The following is a 20,521-nucleotide window of genomic DNA, read 5'->3' on the forward strand; positions in this document are numbered from 1 at the left end:
GATCTTGTAGTTTGGCACTCTTAAGGGTATGAATTGGTCATTCAACAGATCTACTGACAATCCTTGGCTGAACAGCTGTAGCAAATCTTTGATCAAGTTAGTTAATTGTCACAATTAACAGTGACAGTATACTAGCATATGGTGAGCTACAAATTATCATGTTCAAAGTTGCCAATCTCCAAGATGAAAGGCCTCTTAGTGTTAAACTAGGCATGGATACTGAATTCAGTACAGTGGAAACCTGGTTCTTGTGCTTAATTCATTCCTTTCAAAATCTTAAATGTCAAGAAGACAAAACTATTTTCCCCACAGGAATCAATATAAAATGGATTAATTCATTCCCAGACACATGTCCACCCTGTCTTAGTGACTTATGACAGACACTTCCACTGCCAAGATGGCCATTCCACAGCATCTCCAGCTCAGAAATTATTTATCCAGTAAGCATGTATTGTATGAACATAGTGACATGGAACTCATTAGAAGATACTGTTTAGACCGTGCAGGTATTCTCTTTGTCACTGGTCTAGTGGGGGAAGCCTTACAGAGTGACACAGAGGAATCACCCAAAATGAAGGTGATCATAGCACTTAGATATCTTACTGATGGGGAAAAGCTACTGCGAAAATACAGTTGCGCAGTAGTGATGGCATTGTGGGGCCATCGAGTGTCACAGGTGGCTCAAGATTACTCCTGAGCCAACCAAAAACTGTTTGTTTACAACAAGGCTCTTCAACAGAATCACATTTACCTAATTTCAAAGGTTGAATTACTGTCTTACCTGCTGTGTCTCTCTTTCAAATACATAAAAGCAAAGGAAATATTTACAGAAACTATAAATTACTAATAAACAGCAGCTTTTGCCTTTTCTTTTAGCATTTGAAATCAAGTAACTTTGTTTAGTAACCAAATCATGATAGGATAACCAAAGCAATTATGAGTACAAAATTCTGCTTGCAAACCAATTTGTTCAAAAAGTACACTGAAGGTGTACAGTGTAACCAAGGTTACATTAATTAATTGTGTTCTAATGACATGTTATTGGAGCGAGTGAGCTCATCAGTTTCACCTGGATCCTGGAAAGAAGATGCTACTTTCAAAGAAAGATTTGAGTTTGTCCAGAGCATTGTAAATAGCTTTTGGCATAAGTGGCAGAGAGACTATTTCCCTTCCTTAATTATCAGATAGAAATGGTACATTGAGAAGAGGAATTTTAAAGCTGGAGACATAGTATAAGTACAGGATACTAATCTGATCAGAAGAAAGTGAAAATTAGCTGAAGTGCAAAGTGCTGGTAATGACAGTAATGTGAGAGATATAACTGTAAGATACAAGCTAATGCAACCAGGTCATGATAACAGTGGTCAGAATTATACAAAGATAAATAGATCTGTACACAGATTGATTGCACCTCTTCCTACTGAAGAATGCATCACATGAATATGGTATTATTGTATTTGGTGGGTGGAGTGTATTATTAGTATAATATTTATATGTATTTTGTATGATTCTTTATTACCACAAAGTGTGCATTACTTGTTTTTCTTGTTTGATTAAGTTGTATTTACTCCTAATGTACAGTAATCCCTTGACTATCACAAGTACACTGCAGATTTTTCTGGATAATTGAAATATATTAAAAGAAAATACATAGTGTACCATAGATGTGTAAACAAAGAATCACACATACTGTCACCATCATCATCAGTCAAGTTGTAGTATCTTCACAGGTGACTGCACCATTTTTTTTTTTTCTATGTAAGGATGTCTAAAAGTAAGTTTGAGTTTAAAAAGTGTTAAAGAGTGTAGAAAAGGTTTTATACATGAGGAGGTGGTACACTCTGTGCTGTGATGACGTCACAACAAAAATGGCTGTCCAACTATACTTATATCGGTGTCATACTCACTCATTTGTTGCAGATGACTACAATACTGTCCGCATACATGCAATGACATACACTAGTAAGCAGAGTACTGCCTTAAATATACAAAAGAATGAAAATAAAGGAAATGGGAAGGGTAATCAATGATATTAGTGACGGATCTTCACCAAGAACCTCATCACCAAGGACAGCAAGTGCTCTGTAATACAAATCACCAAGTGGATAAGCATCAGCCACATGTTTACTGCTACAGAGTTAGGTAGAATGTGGCTGATTCCATGGTAATGTAAATGATTTGTTTACAGTATCCCAGGAGATGTCCAAAACCATTCAGTTGGCAAACTAAATACTTCATGTATACTGTAGTTTATTCTACTAGTCTTTGTACTGTTAAGTTACTACTTACTTGATTCTTGGGAATTAGGTTTCAAGTTTTGACTGTATTATTGTTATCACCATCCTGCTGTGCTTCAGCTGTCATACCTGATAATTGTGAGTTTATGAGTACTGTCTCAAATGTTTAGAGTGTTTGTTCCATCATCTCCAACCCTAATCAGTATAAGTCTGCTCAGCTGCAGTCTCAGCAGATGCTTCACTCACCTCATAATGGCACATTCTCACTGGTGCCTTGTCTTGACCTTGTGATGTACACGTACATCCTTTGTTACCATACATTGCCAGCATTAAATTTTCTTTGGGGGATTACTCTGGACAGCGGAGGCATTGCTGTATTATTTATTTATTTGTTAGTTAATTCTTCAAGGTGTACTATGCCTTATGCTTATCGATACTGACTTGCTGTGCTAGTGCCTTGTATGCTGGAATGTTCTTACAGGTCAAAACCTCTTCTGGGATACAATAATGATTGTTATGGCTACCTTCAGCCCTTTTGATCCACCAATAAAGTTCTGACTAAAGAAACAAAACTACATGAAATGTGATATGTGTGCCTTATGGGCAAGAGTGATCACATCATAATGGGGTATGAGACTCGAATGAAAACAATGAGATTGAGGAGAATTTCAGAAAAACTGAAGAAATCATATCAAACTAAGAGAGTATTTCGAAGAGACAAACTAGAGTACACAAAGACTGAAGACATACAAATGAAATATAATATATTTCTGGAAATATGTGAAAAAGGTATTGAAAAGTATGTCCCTGTTTATACACCCAAAGAGAAAGAAAAGCAAGATGGTAGATGTATAAGAGCCAAAACATGGATGATGCATGGAAGAAAATGAAGAGAAATCAGACTCAGAGAAATAAACAAGCCTAAGTTAGCAAGAAATGAGTATATAATGATAAGGAGAGAGGAAGAACAAAATTATGAAAGAGCTATAGCAGAAAGAAATAGAGGAACCAAAACTGTTTTACAGATTTGTCAGTTGAAAAATTAAGCATAATGTACAAGTGAAAAGAATAAAGTTTGACAAACAAATATATGAAGAGTTAAGTGAAATATTAAAGAAAAGCTCCCAACAAGTATTTCCTGAAGAATCAAAATTCATTGTGCCTAAAAATCATGAAAATAATAAGTGAATAGCAAAATGTATCAATTATGTGTTTTTTATTATTCTACATACTTTTCAGCAAAAAAATAAAATAAAATAAAATAAATAAATAAATAAATAAACAAAAATAAATAAATAAATAAATAAATAAATAAATAAATAAGTATATAAAAATAAATAAATAAATATATAAAGATTTGCTTAACACCAGAAAAAGTTTTTATGAAAAATGTTTGGCACCCAGTGAGTTAAACAACAATAAGAAGAATAGTTTTCCACAAAGACACTGAAGTTTGGAATGGACAAAAAGAAAAGAGTTTTGGTGACAAGTGTGCACAAACTAATGGAAAAATTATACATGTATAGATATAGAGACAGGCCCACACAAGTGTAGCAGGTCCTGTAAATTACAACTACGTAAACACACACACACACACAGCAGTAAGTTATACATGATATTGAGACAAGTACAATGATGAACATAATTATAAACTAGAATGTAAGAAAGTATACATGAATACCAACTAAATACCTGCAGGTGTCAGTGTTGAACCTTCTTAGTAGGTCAGTGAGACGTGTCAGGAGCTGCAAGGCTGCCAAGCGGAGGGTGGCAGCACACTCACTGTACTCCACCACTAGTCGTACCACCACCACACAAACCCCCACCACCATATACTCTTCACCTCCAACCATTACCCCACCACACACTCCTCCTCCTCCTCCTCTTCCTCCTCCACCACTATTACTACTGTTGTTTGCTTCGCTGTGCTCCGCAATGCCATTTGTGGTGGTGGTGCTATTGTTGTTATTAGTAATGGTGGTGGTGGAAGTGGTATTGTTTTTGGGGGAGTCTCCATTAGGCTGAGCTGCTGGTGGAGTGACTAGAGTGTCTGAATAAAACAAAGAAGGAAAATAGTCAAATATACCAAATGAAACAAAAAAACAGAGAGAGAGAGAGAGAGAGAGAGAGAGAGAGAGAGAGAGAGAGAGAGAGAGAGAGAGAGAGAGAGAGAGAGAGAGAGAGATTTCATGAAGATATGATCCTCTAATTTTATTTTATTCTAATAACAGCTGCTTACCTACACTTAAACATCTTTTCCCTACTTGTCTTTCAATTATGGTAACCATAGGAAAAAAGTTTCACATTTGGCCATTTTCTCTGATCCATATGCATCTTGCTTTGTGGCATGCATCAAAATCTTTGGTAAATGCTATATAGTGCTCATCATTGGAAATGTCGCAACCTGCTTTCCAGCTATATGTGGCAATATGAACAGGGTAATACACCAAAGAAATTTACTGATTTTACAATTAGTATTTTGTGGGTATCCTCTTATGCTTCCTGCACTAGGAAGGCTGTCAGCAAGCACCATGAGATGTTGTAGGGCAAAACCTGTCCTAAGGAGGTGAAGCGTGGAGCTTGGGTACCATAGAGCAGTCATGGTTACATAACTTTCTTTTGATTATAACCCACATATTTTTTATGGGGTTCAGGTCAGGAGAATTTGCAGGCCAATCATCAAAGAATGGCACACAGCCCTCCCTGAGCAAATGGTTCACTGATGTGGCAGTATGACAGGGAGCTCTGTCTTGCATAAAAGTGGTGGGAGGGCATCTCTCAAAAGACCCTAGATTCATTGTGGTATTTCTGGGTAACACTACAAGGCTTCCCACACCATAGGTGAAACAGCTCCACACCATCAACAAATCAAAGAACTTGACAACCAGTGAAGTACAGCAGAGGTCAAGGGGTTTGCTGCTGGGACATCGATACACACAACCTTGACTGCTGGCTGTCACTGAAAATCTTCCTTCGTTGCTCCACAGCACACCATGCCACTGCATGTTGTGTTTGTCACAGAAAGCAAGCCCTTTCTCCTGCTGGGTGATAGAGACCACAGATTTGTGCAGTACTGCATAGCTGCAGTAGCCAAGGTCATCATGGATGTGCGAGACAATGTCCTCACAGACACATCACCCAGCAGTCTTGGGTTTTCTTCTTTTATTTTTCTGGCTGATATTCGAGGACTGCATTCAAATTTACAGTGTATCAGTCCCAGAGCTCAAAGGAAAGTTTTGTGTCTTTCCTGGCCGTTTTTCTTCTGTGGTACTGTGTTATTGCCTCCTTCCATAACTCGCTCCATGTATCTTTGAATTTGGCAGACACTGACATCTGTCTGCTCTGAGATAGCCCATGTAGAATGTCCAGCCTTGTGAAGTGATGTGATAGCTATGATGTCATCCCTTGACAACACCTTGTACCCAACAATTGTCAAGTTAGAGAGCTGAACAGCAGTCTAAGTGCAAGACTAGCAGGTGGGGGGTTGGCAGAAGGTGTCAGCAAGCACACCCCCTTTGACAGCTGTGGTAAGCAACTGTCATTTTTTCCTGCCTCTGTAGGTCATCTCAGACACTGAGGCTGAGTTGCCAGATATATAATTATTTTACTTAAAGCACCTGAAATGAACTAGAACAAGAGCGAGTATTTTGAAAATTCAAATGGTTAATGAAATCTCGGCGACAATTTCAATGATGAGCAGCATATATGGCCACGTTATACGATTGACACTGAACATGCTGAATTTTAATCAGTGGCTTCCCCACTTTTGGACAATAGAATCATGCTCTTTCTGTGTCTATTTCTACCTTAACTCTAAGTCCCACTCATCACTGACGGCTCCAAACATAGTGAATTAAATTTAAAGGGCTTTTATTTTTGCCTTAAGAAACACAACCAGAACCAAACTCTGCTATCAAGCACTCTCTTCCTTTTCAAAAACAAATTCTGGATGTTCTAGAAGGAGGCTGAAGTGTTCTCAAAGTCTGTGACAGAAATACCAAATCTTGAATAGAAAGTAGCATATAGTCATCATTCCTTTATTTGTTTTTCATGTTGTGGAGGAAGTTGAGTTTCAAGCATTTTTCTGCAATTATTGTGGTTTAGCTGACAATCATATAATAAAGTAAGATTCAAAGAAACGCAGTAAATGACGTCCATCATTTCACCTACACTTCAGTCAAAGAACAGCACCTTGAAGTGGCAGTTATCAGGAAGGTGATGCATGATAGTGTGGAATGACTGACCTGTGGTTGAGATGTGGTCAAGGAGGCGCTGCAAATCAGGAGGTGCATAGACAGCCCGCCACCTCTCGTTTTTCATGTTCAGTTTGTACCGTGCATCTCGCTCTTCATGGAAGCGCCCAACGAATCGAGTAGCCTGAAACAAAGAAGGAAGCATTTTTTTTTTGGTTTTCCTTTGACAATGCAGGTTTCTTAACTCCTTTATTACCAGATCTCATAAATTTCTGTATGTATGTGCATACAATAAGAATTCATTTTGGCTGCAGAATTGATATTATACATGCGTATAACATAGCTATAATAGAAGTGTATGGAACCTTTCGAAAGTTGGGTGTGGCAGCTATGAGGAACATTTATGTTGTGGTATATAGCAACTAAGTAGGAGCATCATGCCACCCTGTATGACCCTGTAATAAGGCATGCATATATGCGAAATACTTTCTTTCATTTTGTAGGGGCATTATATGTTGTTTATAATTTTATATGTATGCTCTTTGATCTATATCATGCTGGACATATTAAATAGAAAATGATCATTGCTGGCCCCCCAACTATATGTTCTTGAGTACCTAGTATGTGGAGCACATTCCTCAGTACCTGCTTGTTTCTCAAAGTGTCATATGTAGATATTTTTTTTTCTCAATCATGGCATCTTCCAGTTTGGACTCAGACTGTGATGAAGCCAAGTAGACTGAGTTTAAAGGTTCTGACCAGTACTGAAGGAACTCAGACAGATATCAGCATAGGTGATAGTGATGAGGAATACCTGCCCAAAAATTATCTTGATGTCAGTAGTGAGAAAAGTGTGAGTGACAGCTCCATCACCACCACCAGCACAACGTGAAGAAGTTGGCACCGATTTCATAATTTCATCTGAATCTTTGGCTTTCGTTTTTTCTTTAAATCTCTATACTTGTACATTACATTTAATACTATTATCAATAATCCTAATGCTTAACCCCTAAAGAGCAGGTGGCATCTATAGATGACCTGCATTTTGCAGGCTTAATTTCAAGTTTCCATGTGAATTTTTGAACCTGCGAACATCCTTTCTTCACAATGATGTCTTCCTCTGAGACTCAATGCCCTGCGAACTATAGTGATGGATACAGGGAAAAATAATAATTTTTCTTCCTCTGATTCCTCGGACAAACATAAGCAACCTGTGACTTCCACTCACATAAGGGCAAATTTGCTCCAAAACAAGCTCCTAGTGAAAATATTGTTGGGAGAGAGTTAGAAGTTAGAAAGTGGTTTTGTCTTAGAAAAAAACAAAACAGTAGTAGACTATGTTTCACTCACATACATCTTCCCAACTGTGACAATTAATTTTTTTTCTTGTGTGTTATAAGTAAATGACAGCAATACTATTTCTGTTAGTGTCTACAAAATTATAGATTTAGGCATTCATGTAAGTGAGTGACTGAGAGATACTGGCTAGAGAAACAGATAAAGTAGGCTTAGGGCCCCCTCAACTGGTGCCCCAGCCAGGCTGCTGCTTGGCGCACAACCATCCGAACACAGGCTGAGGAAGCACTGAAAGTTACTTCACTTCACCACTTCACCACAGAGACAACACATCACCTAGAGAGTTTGGGTTTGAGGGGGATTGAAGAGGAATGATTGCTAAGTGTGATGCTATTATGTTTTAAGCAATCAGTCCAGGCAGAGTTGAGAAATTGTTGATGGAATATGACTTATTTTTGCTGAATTGTCAAAATTAGCCTGCCTGGGAGGGATGTCCGCAAGGAATGTCCCCATACTTTAGGGATTAAACCACGAACTGCCACTGATCAACACCCCAATTTTCATGTGGTGCAGGTAGTAGAAATTGGTGTGGAGGAAAGTAGAAATTGGTGAGGAGAAAGGGAGTAAGTGTGGCATAGGGAGGGAGACTTAATGGGATAACATGTAGGAGATTGCATTAATCAGCATAAGTAAAGGTCATAAAAATTTTAAGAAGATATATTATTATTATTCTTATGCAAGTATGAAGCATACCTACCTATTTCCACTGGTTATCTTCATCCAAAAATTCGTCTAATCATATAAAGCTCCCTAATGACTTAGCATTAACAACCTAATTACTGAGTCCATTTCTATTTGAGAACCAATTCCCTCTAATTTCTTTTTAAAATCTAACTTTTCCAAGCTTGAACCTATTACTTCTTGTTCTATCATGATTACTGACACTGAAAATTTTGTTTATGTCACCCTTATTATATCTGCTATACCCACTTATAAAACTCCAATGGATGCCCTCTCTGGCAACTAGCAAAAAAAAAAAAAATCAATATTTTTTTTCATTCTTCATCCCTCTGCTTCATCCAAATGGTTCTATTGCCATCATATCTTCCTCTAAAGTTGAACTCTTCTCTCAGATTTCTTCCAACAATCCCATTCTAGATGATTCAAGATTTAATCCTCCTTTACTTCCCTCTCTGACTATATTATGCCTCTTAGAAATTCTCTACAGTGATGTTTTCAATGCCCTCTCTGGCCTTGAGCCTCAAATGCTAATGGCCCAGATGGGGTTCCTTCTATCATGCTCCCTAACTGTGCTTTCTGCTTGCTCTTTACCTGGTCAAACTTTTCATCTCTGTCTACCAATATCCAACTTTCACTTTTTTTTTTTTCATGTAGGAGGGACACTGGCCAAGGGCAACACAAGTCCATTAAAAAAAATACCCACTGAAATGCCAGTCCCATAAAAGGGTTCAAAGCGGTAGTCAAAAATTGAAGAATAAGTGTCTTGAAACCTCTCTCTTGAAGGAATTCAAGTCATAGGAAGGTGGAAATACAGAAGCAGGCAGGGAGTTCCAGAGTTTACCAGAGAAAGGGATGAATGATTGAGAATACTGGTTAACTCTTGCGTTAGAGAGGTAGACAGAATAGGTATGAGAAAAGAAGAAAGTCTTGTGCAGCGAGGCCGCGGGAGGAGGGGAGGCATGCAGTTAGCAAGATCAGAAGAGCACTTAGCATGAAAATAGCAGTAGAAGACAGCTAGAGATGCAACATTGCGGCGATGAGAGAGATGCTGAAGACAGTCAGTTAAAGGAGAGAAGTTGATGAGACGAAAAGCTTTTGATTCCACCCTGTCTAGAAGAGCAGTATGAGTGGAACCCCCCCAGACATGTGAAGCATACTCCATACATGGATGGATAAGGCCCTTGTACAGAGTTAGTAGCTGCGGGGGTGAGAAAAACTGGCGGAGACGTCTCAGAACGCTTAGCTTCATTGAAGCTGTTTTAGCTAGTGATGAGATGTGAAGTTTCCAGTTCAGATCATGAGTAAAGGACAGATCGAGGATGTTCAGTGTAGAAGAGGGGGACAGATGAGTGTCATTGAAGAAGAGGGGATAGTTGTCTGGAAGGTTATGTCGAGTTGATAGATGGAGGAATTGAGTTTTTGAGGCATTGAACAATACCAAGTTTGCTCTGCCCCAATCAGAAATTTTAGAAACATCAGAAGTCAAGCATTCTGTGGCTTCCCTGCATGAAATGTTTACTTCCTGAAGGGTTGGACGTCTATGAAAAGACGTGGAAAAGCGCAGGGTGGTATCATCAGCGTAGAAGTGGATAGGACAAGAAGTTTGATTTAGATCATTGATGAATAATAGGAAGACAGAGGGTGACAGGACAGAACCCTGAGGAACACCACTGCTAATAGATTTAGGAGAAGAACAGTGACTGTATACCACAGCAGCAATAGAACGGTCAGAAAGGAAACTTCAGATGAAATTACAGAGAGAAGGATAGAAGCCGTAGGAGGGTAGTTTGGAAATCAAAGCTTTCTGCTAGACTCTATCAAAAGCTTTTGATATGTCCAAGGCAACAGAAAAAGCTTCACCAAAATCTCTAAAAGAGGATGACCAAGACTCAGTAAGGAAAGCCAGAAGATCACCAGTAGAGCGGCCTTGACGGAACTCATACTGGTGATCAGTTAGAAGGTTGTGAAGTGATAGATGTTTAAGAATCTTCCTGTTGAGGATAGATTCAAAAGCTTTAGAAAGGCAGGAAATTAAAGCAATAGGACAGTAGTTTGAAGGATTAGAATGGTCACCCTTTTTAGGAACAGGCTGAATGTAGACAAACTTCCAGCAAGAAGGAAAGGTAGATGTTGACAGACAGAGCTGAAAGAGTTTGACTAGGCAAAGTGCAATCATGGAGGCACAGTTTCGGAGAACAATAGGAGGGACCCCATCAGGTCCATAAGCCTTCTGAGTGTTTAGGCCAGCAAGGGCATGGAAAACATCATTGCAAAGAATTTTAATACGTATCATGAAGTAGTCAGAGGGTGGAGGAGAGGGAGGAACAAACCCAGAATCGTTCAAGGTAGAGTTTTTAGCAAGGGTTTGAGCGAAGAGTTCAGCTTTAGAAATAGATGTAATAGCAGTGGTGCTATCTGGTTGAAATAAAGGAGGGAAAGAAGAAATAAAGTTATTGAAGATATTTTTAGCTAGAAGCCAGAAGTCACGAGGGGAGTTAGATCTTGAAAGGTTTTGACACTTTCTATTAATGAAGGAGTTTTTGGGTAGTTGGAGAACAGACTTGGCATGATTCCGGGCAGAAATATAAAGTGCATGAGATTCTGGTGATGGAAGGCTTAAGTACATTTTGTGGTCAACCTCTCTATCATGTATAGCACAAAAACAAGCTGTGTTAAACCAAAGTTTGGAAGGTTTGGGTCGAGAAAAAGAGTGAGGAATGTACACCTCCATGCCAGACACTATCACCTATGTTATGCGCTCAGCACACATAAACAGGTCTCTGACACGGAAGCAGTAGTCATTCCAGGGAAAATAAGCAAAATACTCCTCAGATCCTCCCAACTAGCAGAGGCAAAACACCAGAGGCACCTTCGCTTAGGGGGATCCTGAGGAAGGATTGGAGTGATAGGACAAGATACAGATATGAAATTGTGATCGGAGGAGCCCAATGGAGAACAAAGGGTGACAGCATAAGCAGAAGGATTAGAGGTCAGGAAAAGGTCAAGAATGTTGGGCGTATCTCCAAGATGGTCAGGAATACGAGTAGGGTGTTGCACCAACTGCTCTAGGTCCTGGAGGATAGCAAAGTTGAAGGCTAGTTCACCAGGATGATCAGTGAAGGGAGAGGAAAGCCAAAGCTGGTGGTGAACATTGAAGTCTCCAAGAATGGAGATCTCTGCATAAGGGAAAAGGGTCAGAATGTGCTCCACTTTGGAAGTTAAGTAGTCAAAGAATTTCTTATAGTCATAGGAGTTAGGTGAGAGGTATACAGCACTGATAAATTTAGTTTGAGAGTGACTCTGTAGTCGTAGCCGGATGGTGGAAAACCCATAAGATTCAAGAGCATGGGCATGAGAGCAGGTTAAGTCATTGCACACATAAACGCAACATCTAGCTTTGGATCGAAAATGAGGGTAGAGAAAGTAGGAGGGAACAGAAAAAGGGCTACTGTCAGTTGCCTCAGACACCTGAGTTTCAGTGAGGAAAAGAAGATGAGGTTTAGAAGAGGAGAGGTGATGTTCTACAGATTGAAAATTAGATCTTGGACCGTGTATGTTGCAGAAGTTAATGAAGAAAAAGTTGAGGGGGGTGTCAAGATACTTAAAGTCGAAGTCGTCGACAGAAAGGCAGTCCAACCTGGGGACATTTATGGTCCCCTCCCCAGATGGGGACCTCAAGGCTGGTGTAGGAGTCACCACGATAATTTTGAAATTTTTGAGTGAAGGGTGTGTGTTATTAGGTGCTTGTAGTTTTGTGTGGAGGAAGAGAGTTGTCTTTAGAGGGCAGGTTGTGACTGCCACCTTGTGTTGTGAGACACAAAGGGAAACGTTCAGTGATGTCACAGCTGGGTTTAATGATAAGTTCACAGCACCCCCTGAACAGTGCTTTAGACCTCACTGGGAGTAATTATATATATATATATATATATATATATATATATATATATATATATATATATATATATTCTAAAGAAAGGTGACCTCTCCAGTCATTGTAACTATTGATCTATAGCTCTGATTTCCAGTTTTCCTGAAGGTTTTGAGTCTATCCTCAAGTGGAAGAATCTGAAGTAGGTATCTGCTCACAACCTTTCTGATTGACAGTATGGATTTTGTGAAGCAAATTCCACTGGTGATCTTCTAGCCATCCTTTATGAACCTTTGTCTTTGATTCTCTCACTCACTAACACAATGTTGCATCTCTTACATTACAATGGAAGAATTACAAGGGGAATACATTTATTTTCTCTTTGCATGCTTTTGAACCTTCTGATAAGTGTCTCTATTAATCTTACAAACACCTGGCCATCTGTAATTTGTGAAGTAATTTTTTTTACAAGGGTCAGTGGGAAAAGTTCTAATGGAGCAGTGCATGTTCTTTATGCAAGAGTCTTACTCTGATGGATGGTTTAACATTTCTATTACAATTCTATTGTAAATGCCACTAACTTCCTTGGCATCTCTCCCACATTAATAGAAATGTTAAACCATCCATCAGAGTAACAGATTCTTGCATAAAGAACATGCACTGCTCTGTTAGAGCTTTTCCCACTGACCCTTGTTAAAAAAATTACTTCAATAATTACAGATGGCCAGGGGTTTGTAAGATCAGTAGAGACACTTATCAGAAGCTCCAAAAGCATGCAGACAAAGAATAAATGCATTCCCCTTGAGTTATCCAAAGACTTGAGAGATCTGGATGCATCTTCTCAGACCACCATGAGATTGTATTGGCTCAGCAAAAGGCCACTTTGAAGTCCAGATGAGTAATGAGCAAGCTCTTAAAGAGACACTATATCATCTGAAGGAGTCCTTCAGTTTCCATTATGTCCCAGACTATGGGAGTTTTAAACAATCCCAAGTGATCACTTGATCTGTAGCTTTAACAGGGTAGTGATCTTTGTAATATTTTTACAAATAAGTTAGTTTGAGTTTAACTCAAATTTATTTATTTATTTATTTATTTATTTTTTAAGAGGGCTACTCACCAAGGGCAACAAAAATTATGAATAAAAAAACACCCACTTAATGTCAGTTCCCATAGAGATTCCAAATAGAAAAATCAAATAATGGAAGATAAGTGTCTTGAAACCTTGCTCTTGAAAGAGTTCAGGTCATTGGAAGGAGGAAATACAGAAGCAGGCAGGAAGGTCCAGAGTTTACCAGAGAAAAGGGGTGAATGACTGAGAATACTGGTTAACTCTTGCATTAAGGAGGTGGACAGAATAGGGATGAGAGAAAGAAGTCTTGTGTAGCAAGGAGGGGAGGCATACAGTTAGCAAGATCAGAAGAGTAGTTAACAAGAAAACAGTGGTAGAAGATAGCAAGAGATGCAACATTGTGGTAATGAGAAAGAGGCTGAAGAGTCAGTTAGAAGAGAGTTGATAAAATGAAAAGCTTTTGATTTCACCCTGTCTAAAAGAGCCCCCCATGTATGGGATGGATAAGGCCCTTGTACAGAGTCAGCAGCTGGGGTGAGGGGGGGGTGAGAAAAACTGGCAGAGACGACTCAGAACACCTTCCAGTTTTAATTATAAGTAAAGGATAGACTGAAGATGTTCAGTGTAGAAGAGGGGGGCCAGTTGAGTGTCACTGAAGAAGGGGGGATAGTTAGCTGGAAGGTTGTGTCGAGTTGATAGACAGAGAAATGGAGTTTTTGAGGCAATGAACATTACCAGGTTTGCTTTAATCAGACAAGGGCATCATTATGATTACTAATCACAAAATCATAATCCATGGCTCTGATTACATAATCATAATCAAATCATAATCATGTTTTTCTTGATAATAATCAATGATTAAAATGTGATTATTGCGATCACTTCTTTCTAATTTCCATGAAGCACTTCACTTTGAAGTCCAAGTATGTTTTGAAAGCTTAGCACCATCTCATGTTTTTACTTACTTGTCTCCCATGATATATGAGTATCAGTCAAATGCACACAAAGCCTATACATGTTTTAGCAGACTTGAAATGCAGTACTGGTAAAAATGTTTGCCACCAGGCTGGTGTGGGAGTGCACAGCCACAGGGTTACATATGAAACATGTTGTCTGTGTAATCACTGTAATGTGTGTATCAATCATAGAACTGTCTATCATAGTGTATTTACCTAGTTGTGGTCTCATAGTATCCCATCTCTATATCTACCCAGTTTGGTCTTAAAAGCATGGACAGTTTTGGTATTGACAACATCTTCACTGAGTTCATTTCATTTGTTCACACTTTTATGATTGCTGTCTCTTCTACAGTTAACTTTCTTCAACTTCTCACTATGTCCCCTTGTACTCTGTGTGTCTAAATTTATAAAACATTCTTTGTCCACATTTTCCATACCATTTATAATTCTATAGATGTTTATTAATTCCCCTCTCTCCCTCCTATTTTCAAGGGTAGGAATTTCCAACATTCTTAATCTCTCTTCATAGGTCGACTTACTCAACTCCAGAACCATCTTAGTGACTGCTCTTTGTACTCTTTCCAATTCTATAATATTCCTCTTTGTATGAGGAGACAACACTGCCACATATTGTAATCTTGGTATTATCATGGAAATCAACAACTTTTTATAATTCCTTCATCCAAATATGAGAATGCCATTCTTACTCTTTTCAACAAATTCATCATCTATCCAGTAATTTTATCAATGTGTCTGCCTGGAGTTAAATTTTCAGTAACTGTTACTCTCAAATCCACTTCTTTTGATTTCTTTAACTTCACACCATCCATCTCATAATATTATATTCTTTTCTTACTCTTACCAAACTCCATTACTTTACATTTACTTAAATTGAATTCTATTTGCCAAGATTTACTCCATCTATTTATCTTATTTAAATTATCTTGTATTACCATACAATTACAGTAAAATCCCTCTTATCCGGCATCAACGGGACCGCCGACATGCTGGATACTTGAATATTGCCGGATACTTGAATAGAAGTGAAATTATGTCCACAATCACCACCCAACACTCACGCATCTTACCATAACAAAGATCAGCTGATCTTAATCAGCAGCTGATCTGATCAGCTGCTTACGTGTAAGCACAACACGCTTCCTCTTTTCTACAACTTTAGGCATGATGAAGGCGTCAAGCGATAAACAGTGCACACGCGAGACTGAGTCACTGAGTAAACACAGTGCAGTGGGCCGCGGGTGGCACGAAGCAGTGTGCTCTGGTGGTGAGGGGACAAAGTATGCCTCGCGCGGGAATTTTAATCGATTTTATGAGTACACATTGATTTTTTATTGATTTTAAGGCTCGGGGAAATATGTGCCGGATACTTGAAGCTGCCGGATACTCGAATGCCGGATGAGAGGAATTTTACTGTATTTACATTTTCTATCCTTCTCATCAGCTTAGCATCATCTGCAAATAAGTTCATATAACTATCTATTTCTTCATTTATGTCATTCATATATTTTACAAACATTATTATTCTCAACACTGATCCATGTGAGACACCACTAGTTACTTTCAGCCAAGATGAATTTTGGTCTTGTATTACAGTTCTCATCTCTCTATCATCCAAATAATCCTCCATCCACTCCAGCAGTCTTCCTCCAATTTTTCCATAATTCTTTTATCTTCCATAGCAGTCTTTGGTGTGTACTTTGTCAAATGCCTTCTTCAAGTCTAAGTAGACACCATCCACCCATTTGTCTCTCTCCTGCACAATACTGACTACTCTTGAATAAAAGGACAATAAGTTCATGGAGCATGATCTTCCCCTCCTAAATCCAAATTGACAATATACTAAAACTTTATCTCTTTCCAAATGTTCCATCCATCTTTCCTTTATTGTTCTTTCACATAGTTTTCCTACAACACTAGTCTAGGACACTGTTCTATAATTTAGTGGGTTTTCCTTATTTCCTCCTTTGAATATTGGTATAATATTTGCTCTCTTCCAATCTTTTGGTACTCTTCCTGTCATAGTGATGTCACCACTAGACTGAATTTTATCAGCCAGTTGTTCTCTACATTCCTTCAATATTCAGTTTGATACTACATCTGGACCAGTTGCTTCATTTACATCAGGTTCTTCCATCATCTTAAGGGGCGCAACTGGACGAGTTTACCTTAAAAATGAGTTTTCTGTATTTCTCCATATTCTCTTAGATTCAGGCAAGATGTTTCTAGGGAAAAGTTTAAATGCCATCAACACGTTAATTTAAAGGGCTTGACGAGCATTTAAAGGGTGCTTGGTGAGCGCGCTGGCCTTTTAAATATCCTCTTTTACTAGTGTTGATGTTCTAGGTCTCACGAAAGCTAGAGATACAGAGTTTTCGCAGTTTTATTTTTGAGGACTCTTACGCCTGGCAGCCTAAAGGCGGGCAGCGGGTGGATGGATTGGCTGACAAGGTCGCACAGTCAGGTCGACCGTCAATGGCCTCAGTGCTGCCTTGCCACCACACATGTGTAGTGGTGTGTCGCTTTTGCCTTCATTGGTTTGTTGAATTTCTGAGCACAATGCCTAAAAGCAAGATAGGGAAGATGAGGCAACAACATGGTATAGCAGCTCGACGGCTGCAGCTTGCCAGAAGAGCAGATGGAGCAGAGCATCAAATGTCATTCTCCGAAACCACCACCATCACCAGAATCCCCACCACAACGTCAGCTGTGGCAACCCATCAACACCCAGCACTACCTCTTCCATGTACACCTCCATCTCCAGGTGTGATATCATAGATGAATGTACTGCTGAATAGTACACAGCTGCGAAGTCTCTTCAGCAACATGATCTGTGGAAAATACATGAAGAATGTTGAGGTTGTCGTCAAGAACAAGGGGATGAACTCTGAATGCTCTGTCACTTGTTCATGCGAGACTCCCAGGACTGCAGCACTGCCAACCATGTTGTCTTTTACCACCTGTCCACCAAGGATGTCATACAGCATAGTCTCTGTCCTCCTGGAGAAGAGTCTTGGTGCTTCATGCAGAGGGCAGAGGCTCTGGGGAAAGAGCCAGAGCCTCACAGCACCAAGAAGCTCTATCTGTCCAACATTCCTGGTGAGCAGCTGGAGCTTGTAAAGGGTGTTTACAAAGATCTTGCAAATCCAGCACTGCTGCAGAAGTGCCTCTCTGGACGCATCCAGAATCCAAACGAGAGTCTACACTCAAAAGCCTGGAGGAAGGTGTCAAAGGACAAATATGCTGGACTGCACAGGACTCGCTTTGTGTCTCAGATGACAATCTGGGAGCACAATTTTGGATACTCTGAGTCCAATTTGCTGCAGTGCATTGGTTTTGGAGTGTCTAGCCCCATCACTAAACCACAAGAGAGAAGAGATAAGGAGAGCAAGAGGCACCAAACACCAAGACACAAAAAGAAAACAAAAGCAGGAGAGGACACACAGCAGGAAACCCAGACTGGAAGGAAGAGGAAGAGATTAACAGATACATCATACCAGGCTGGGGCACACTAGTAGTTGGTACAAATGTCCTATCTTGCCCCCTTGTAATTTATAAGTTTTTTTTATTGTTAGTAAATGTAAACAAAACTTTAAATGCGTTTTTCTCAAAACTAAAAATCTTTCTTCAAATGAGTATATCTCAAAAATTTATCAACCAATTTTCAGTCTGTTTTCTTTTTTCAGTAGAGAAAATAAAGGAAAAAAATCTACCCAAATCATTGCTCTAACTCAAAATCCAGCTTTTTTTTATTGAATAATCATTAAGAAAAAAATAAAGAAAAAACAGTGTACAAAAAAAAAAAAAAAAAAAAATTGTAAAATCTAATTTTTGTCTGATTTACAAACTTTCGGTCAGGATTGTAGTACAATACTTGATTTAACTACTGCATCAAGCAAAAAGACGTAAGGTAAGTTTCTTCATAGATTAGCTCATAAAAAAAAAAAAAAGAAAAAAGCTTATAACTCAAAAACCAGACTTTTGGAGAAACAACACTTCGACCAAAAATAATGTACATTCAGAACTCTATTGTGTGTAAGAAATAACTGAGATAACATTTTTGCCAGTTTCGCCCCTTAAGTATTTCCTCATAACTGACTGGGATTGTACTTAATATATTCCTCACCAACTTATCCCTTCCAGCATCAAACTCCCCTTCCACAGTAAATACCAATCTGAAACTATTGTTCATAACCTCTGCCATGTCCTGTGCATCCTCATAGATTTTTCCTTCAACTTTCAATCTTGATACACCTTCCTTCTTCTTCATCTTCCCATTATTATATCTAAAGAATAGTTTGGGTTCATTTATACATTTTATCTGTTATATCTCTTTCATAGTTTCTTCTCTCCATTCTTATTATCTCAATGTACTTCTTTCTAACATCAATATATTCCTCCCATCTACTTTCAGTTTTCCTCTTCTTCTATCTATTCCAAGCATTTGACTTACAATTTCTAGCCTCTTTGTATTTTGTATTGAACCATTCTTTACTTTTCTACATCTCACTCTTCCTCTAGGTACAAATTTCTCCACAGCAGAATTGTATATCCTTATAAATTCATCCCATTTTGTCCAAACATCTTCTGCATCTTCAAAGTCTTTCCAGACCATGGCAACAAAGTACTTTCTTAATTTTTCAAAGTCAGCTTTAGTATATTTAAATCTTTTCACCTTATGATTTTCATCAATGATTACATTTTCATTTTTCAAATTAAATTCCATCAACACATGATCACTTTTACCTAGAGGACTATCATAGTGTATAGTTTCAATAACTTTCATGTCCTTGGTAAACACTAAATCAAGTCTTGATGGTTTATCTCTTCCACTAAATCTGGTATCACAATCAACCCATTGAGTCATCAAGTTTCCCACCCAGTTTAATAGTCTATTATTCCATGAATTCTCACTTCCAGTAGCTGCCAATGTCTCCCAATTTATCTCCTTACAATTAAAATCACCAACAATAACTATATCACTACTTTCCATCACTATTTTTTTCAAGACCTTTTAACACATCTATCAACATCTCTTCGTGCTCTTCTTTTTGCCAAGCATTGGTCATAGGTGGCACATACACTCCTGCATAATTCATTATCCTTCTATTTCCACTTCTAATCATCACTTGCAGAATTTCAGACTTGTCTTCACTTTTTATTACCTTCTCCACTTTTAACACATTCTTTTGTCAGAATGATCACTCCCCTCCTTCCTTGTCATTTCTATTTTTCATAAATAAATCATATTTATCATCACCAGTGTCAGGAGTTCCCTTTCATTTTTCCAATTTGTCTCACATAATACAACATCTAGTGCAGTTCTGTTTAACAATTCATTTAATTTCATTTTAGTTGACATTAATCCATTTACATTATTATAATATACCTTACTTACTGTTTGATGTACCATTTCTTTATTCTCATATCTCTTACTCTCCAGAAAAACTTCTTCTCCTCCTCCGTTTGTTTGTTGTTCGTTTTTTTTTTGTTTAGCCTCATTTACTAGCTCCTTTTGCTTCAACCTTTCAGTCTCATCCATATTCTTGCTTATCCATACATTCTTATATTCTTCATCTCCAGACAACCTCCAAAACCCATTACTTCTGCTTGTACCTGTGTTGCAAAACTTATTCTTATGGGTCTCATTTTCCTTCTTCATATTTCCCAATTCTATGGAGCTCTTCCACTTGCTTTACTACCTGGCTGTCTTCATCTGTCACTTTCTTCAGTAACTTATTCAACAGGTTCTTTTCCTTTTCCTCTCTTTGAATTCTGCTTATTATTTTTTTTTTTCTTTAAACTAAATACAATTACTTGTTTATATTTTTCTACAGTGTCTTCCACTAACTTTTCTTTAATAGCACTTACCACTTTTGTCTGAGGTTTTGTTTCTTATTTTCTTATTGTTCTATTATTTTCTTTAGTAATTCTTTGAATTTATGCTCATTTAACCACTTATTTTGCTCCATTTCCACATTCTTTACACCTACCTTCACTTCCTCATTTCCTTTCTGAACAGTTTCTACTTTTTCCTTTATTTGTTTCTTTAAACAGTCATTTTCCACCTTTAACTTCTCATTTTTGTCTTCCATCTCCATCAACTTTGCTGTAATAGTCAGCAATTCCTCACCTGT

General features: G+C 38.4%; 1 protein-coding gene across 4 annotated transcripts in view; it reads right to left on the reverse strand.

The window, feature by feature from the left end:
* Positions 1 to 20,521, reverse strand: part of LOC135093042 (vacuolar protein sorting-associated protein 54-like) — a 351,426-nt gene that overhangs the window by 184,955 nt on the left and 145,950 nt on the right. For all 4 annotated transcript variants that reach the window (XR_010263179.1, XM_063991923.1, XM_063991915.1 and 1 more), the window contains exons 16-17: positions 6,482 to 6,614; positions 3,930 to 4,287 (exon numbers count right to left, since the gene is read on the reverse strand). Coding sequence is in view for 3 of the 4 variants with exons in the window: in XM_063991923.1 (XP_063847993.1) it covers positions 3,930 to 4,287; positions 6,482 to 6,614 (491 nt within the window). In the remaining variant the exon portion in view is untranslated. The remainder of the gene's footprint in view (positions 1 to 3,929; positions 4,288 to 6,481; positions 6,615 to 20,521) is intronic.

This window comes from Scylla paramamosain, chromosome 3, assembly GCF_035594125.1.
Source record: "Scylla paramamosain isolate STU-SP2022 chromosome 3, ASM3559412v1, whole genome shotgun sequence".
Taxonomy (NCBI): domain Eukaryota; kingdom Metazoa; phylum Arthropoda; class Malacostraca; order Decapoda; family Portunidae; genus Scylla; species Scylla paramamosain.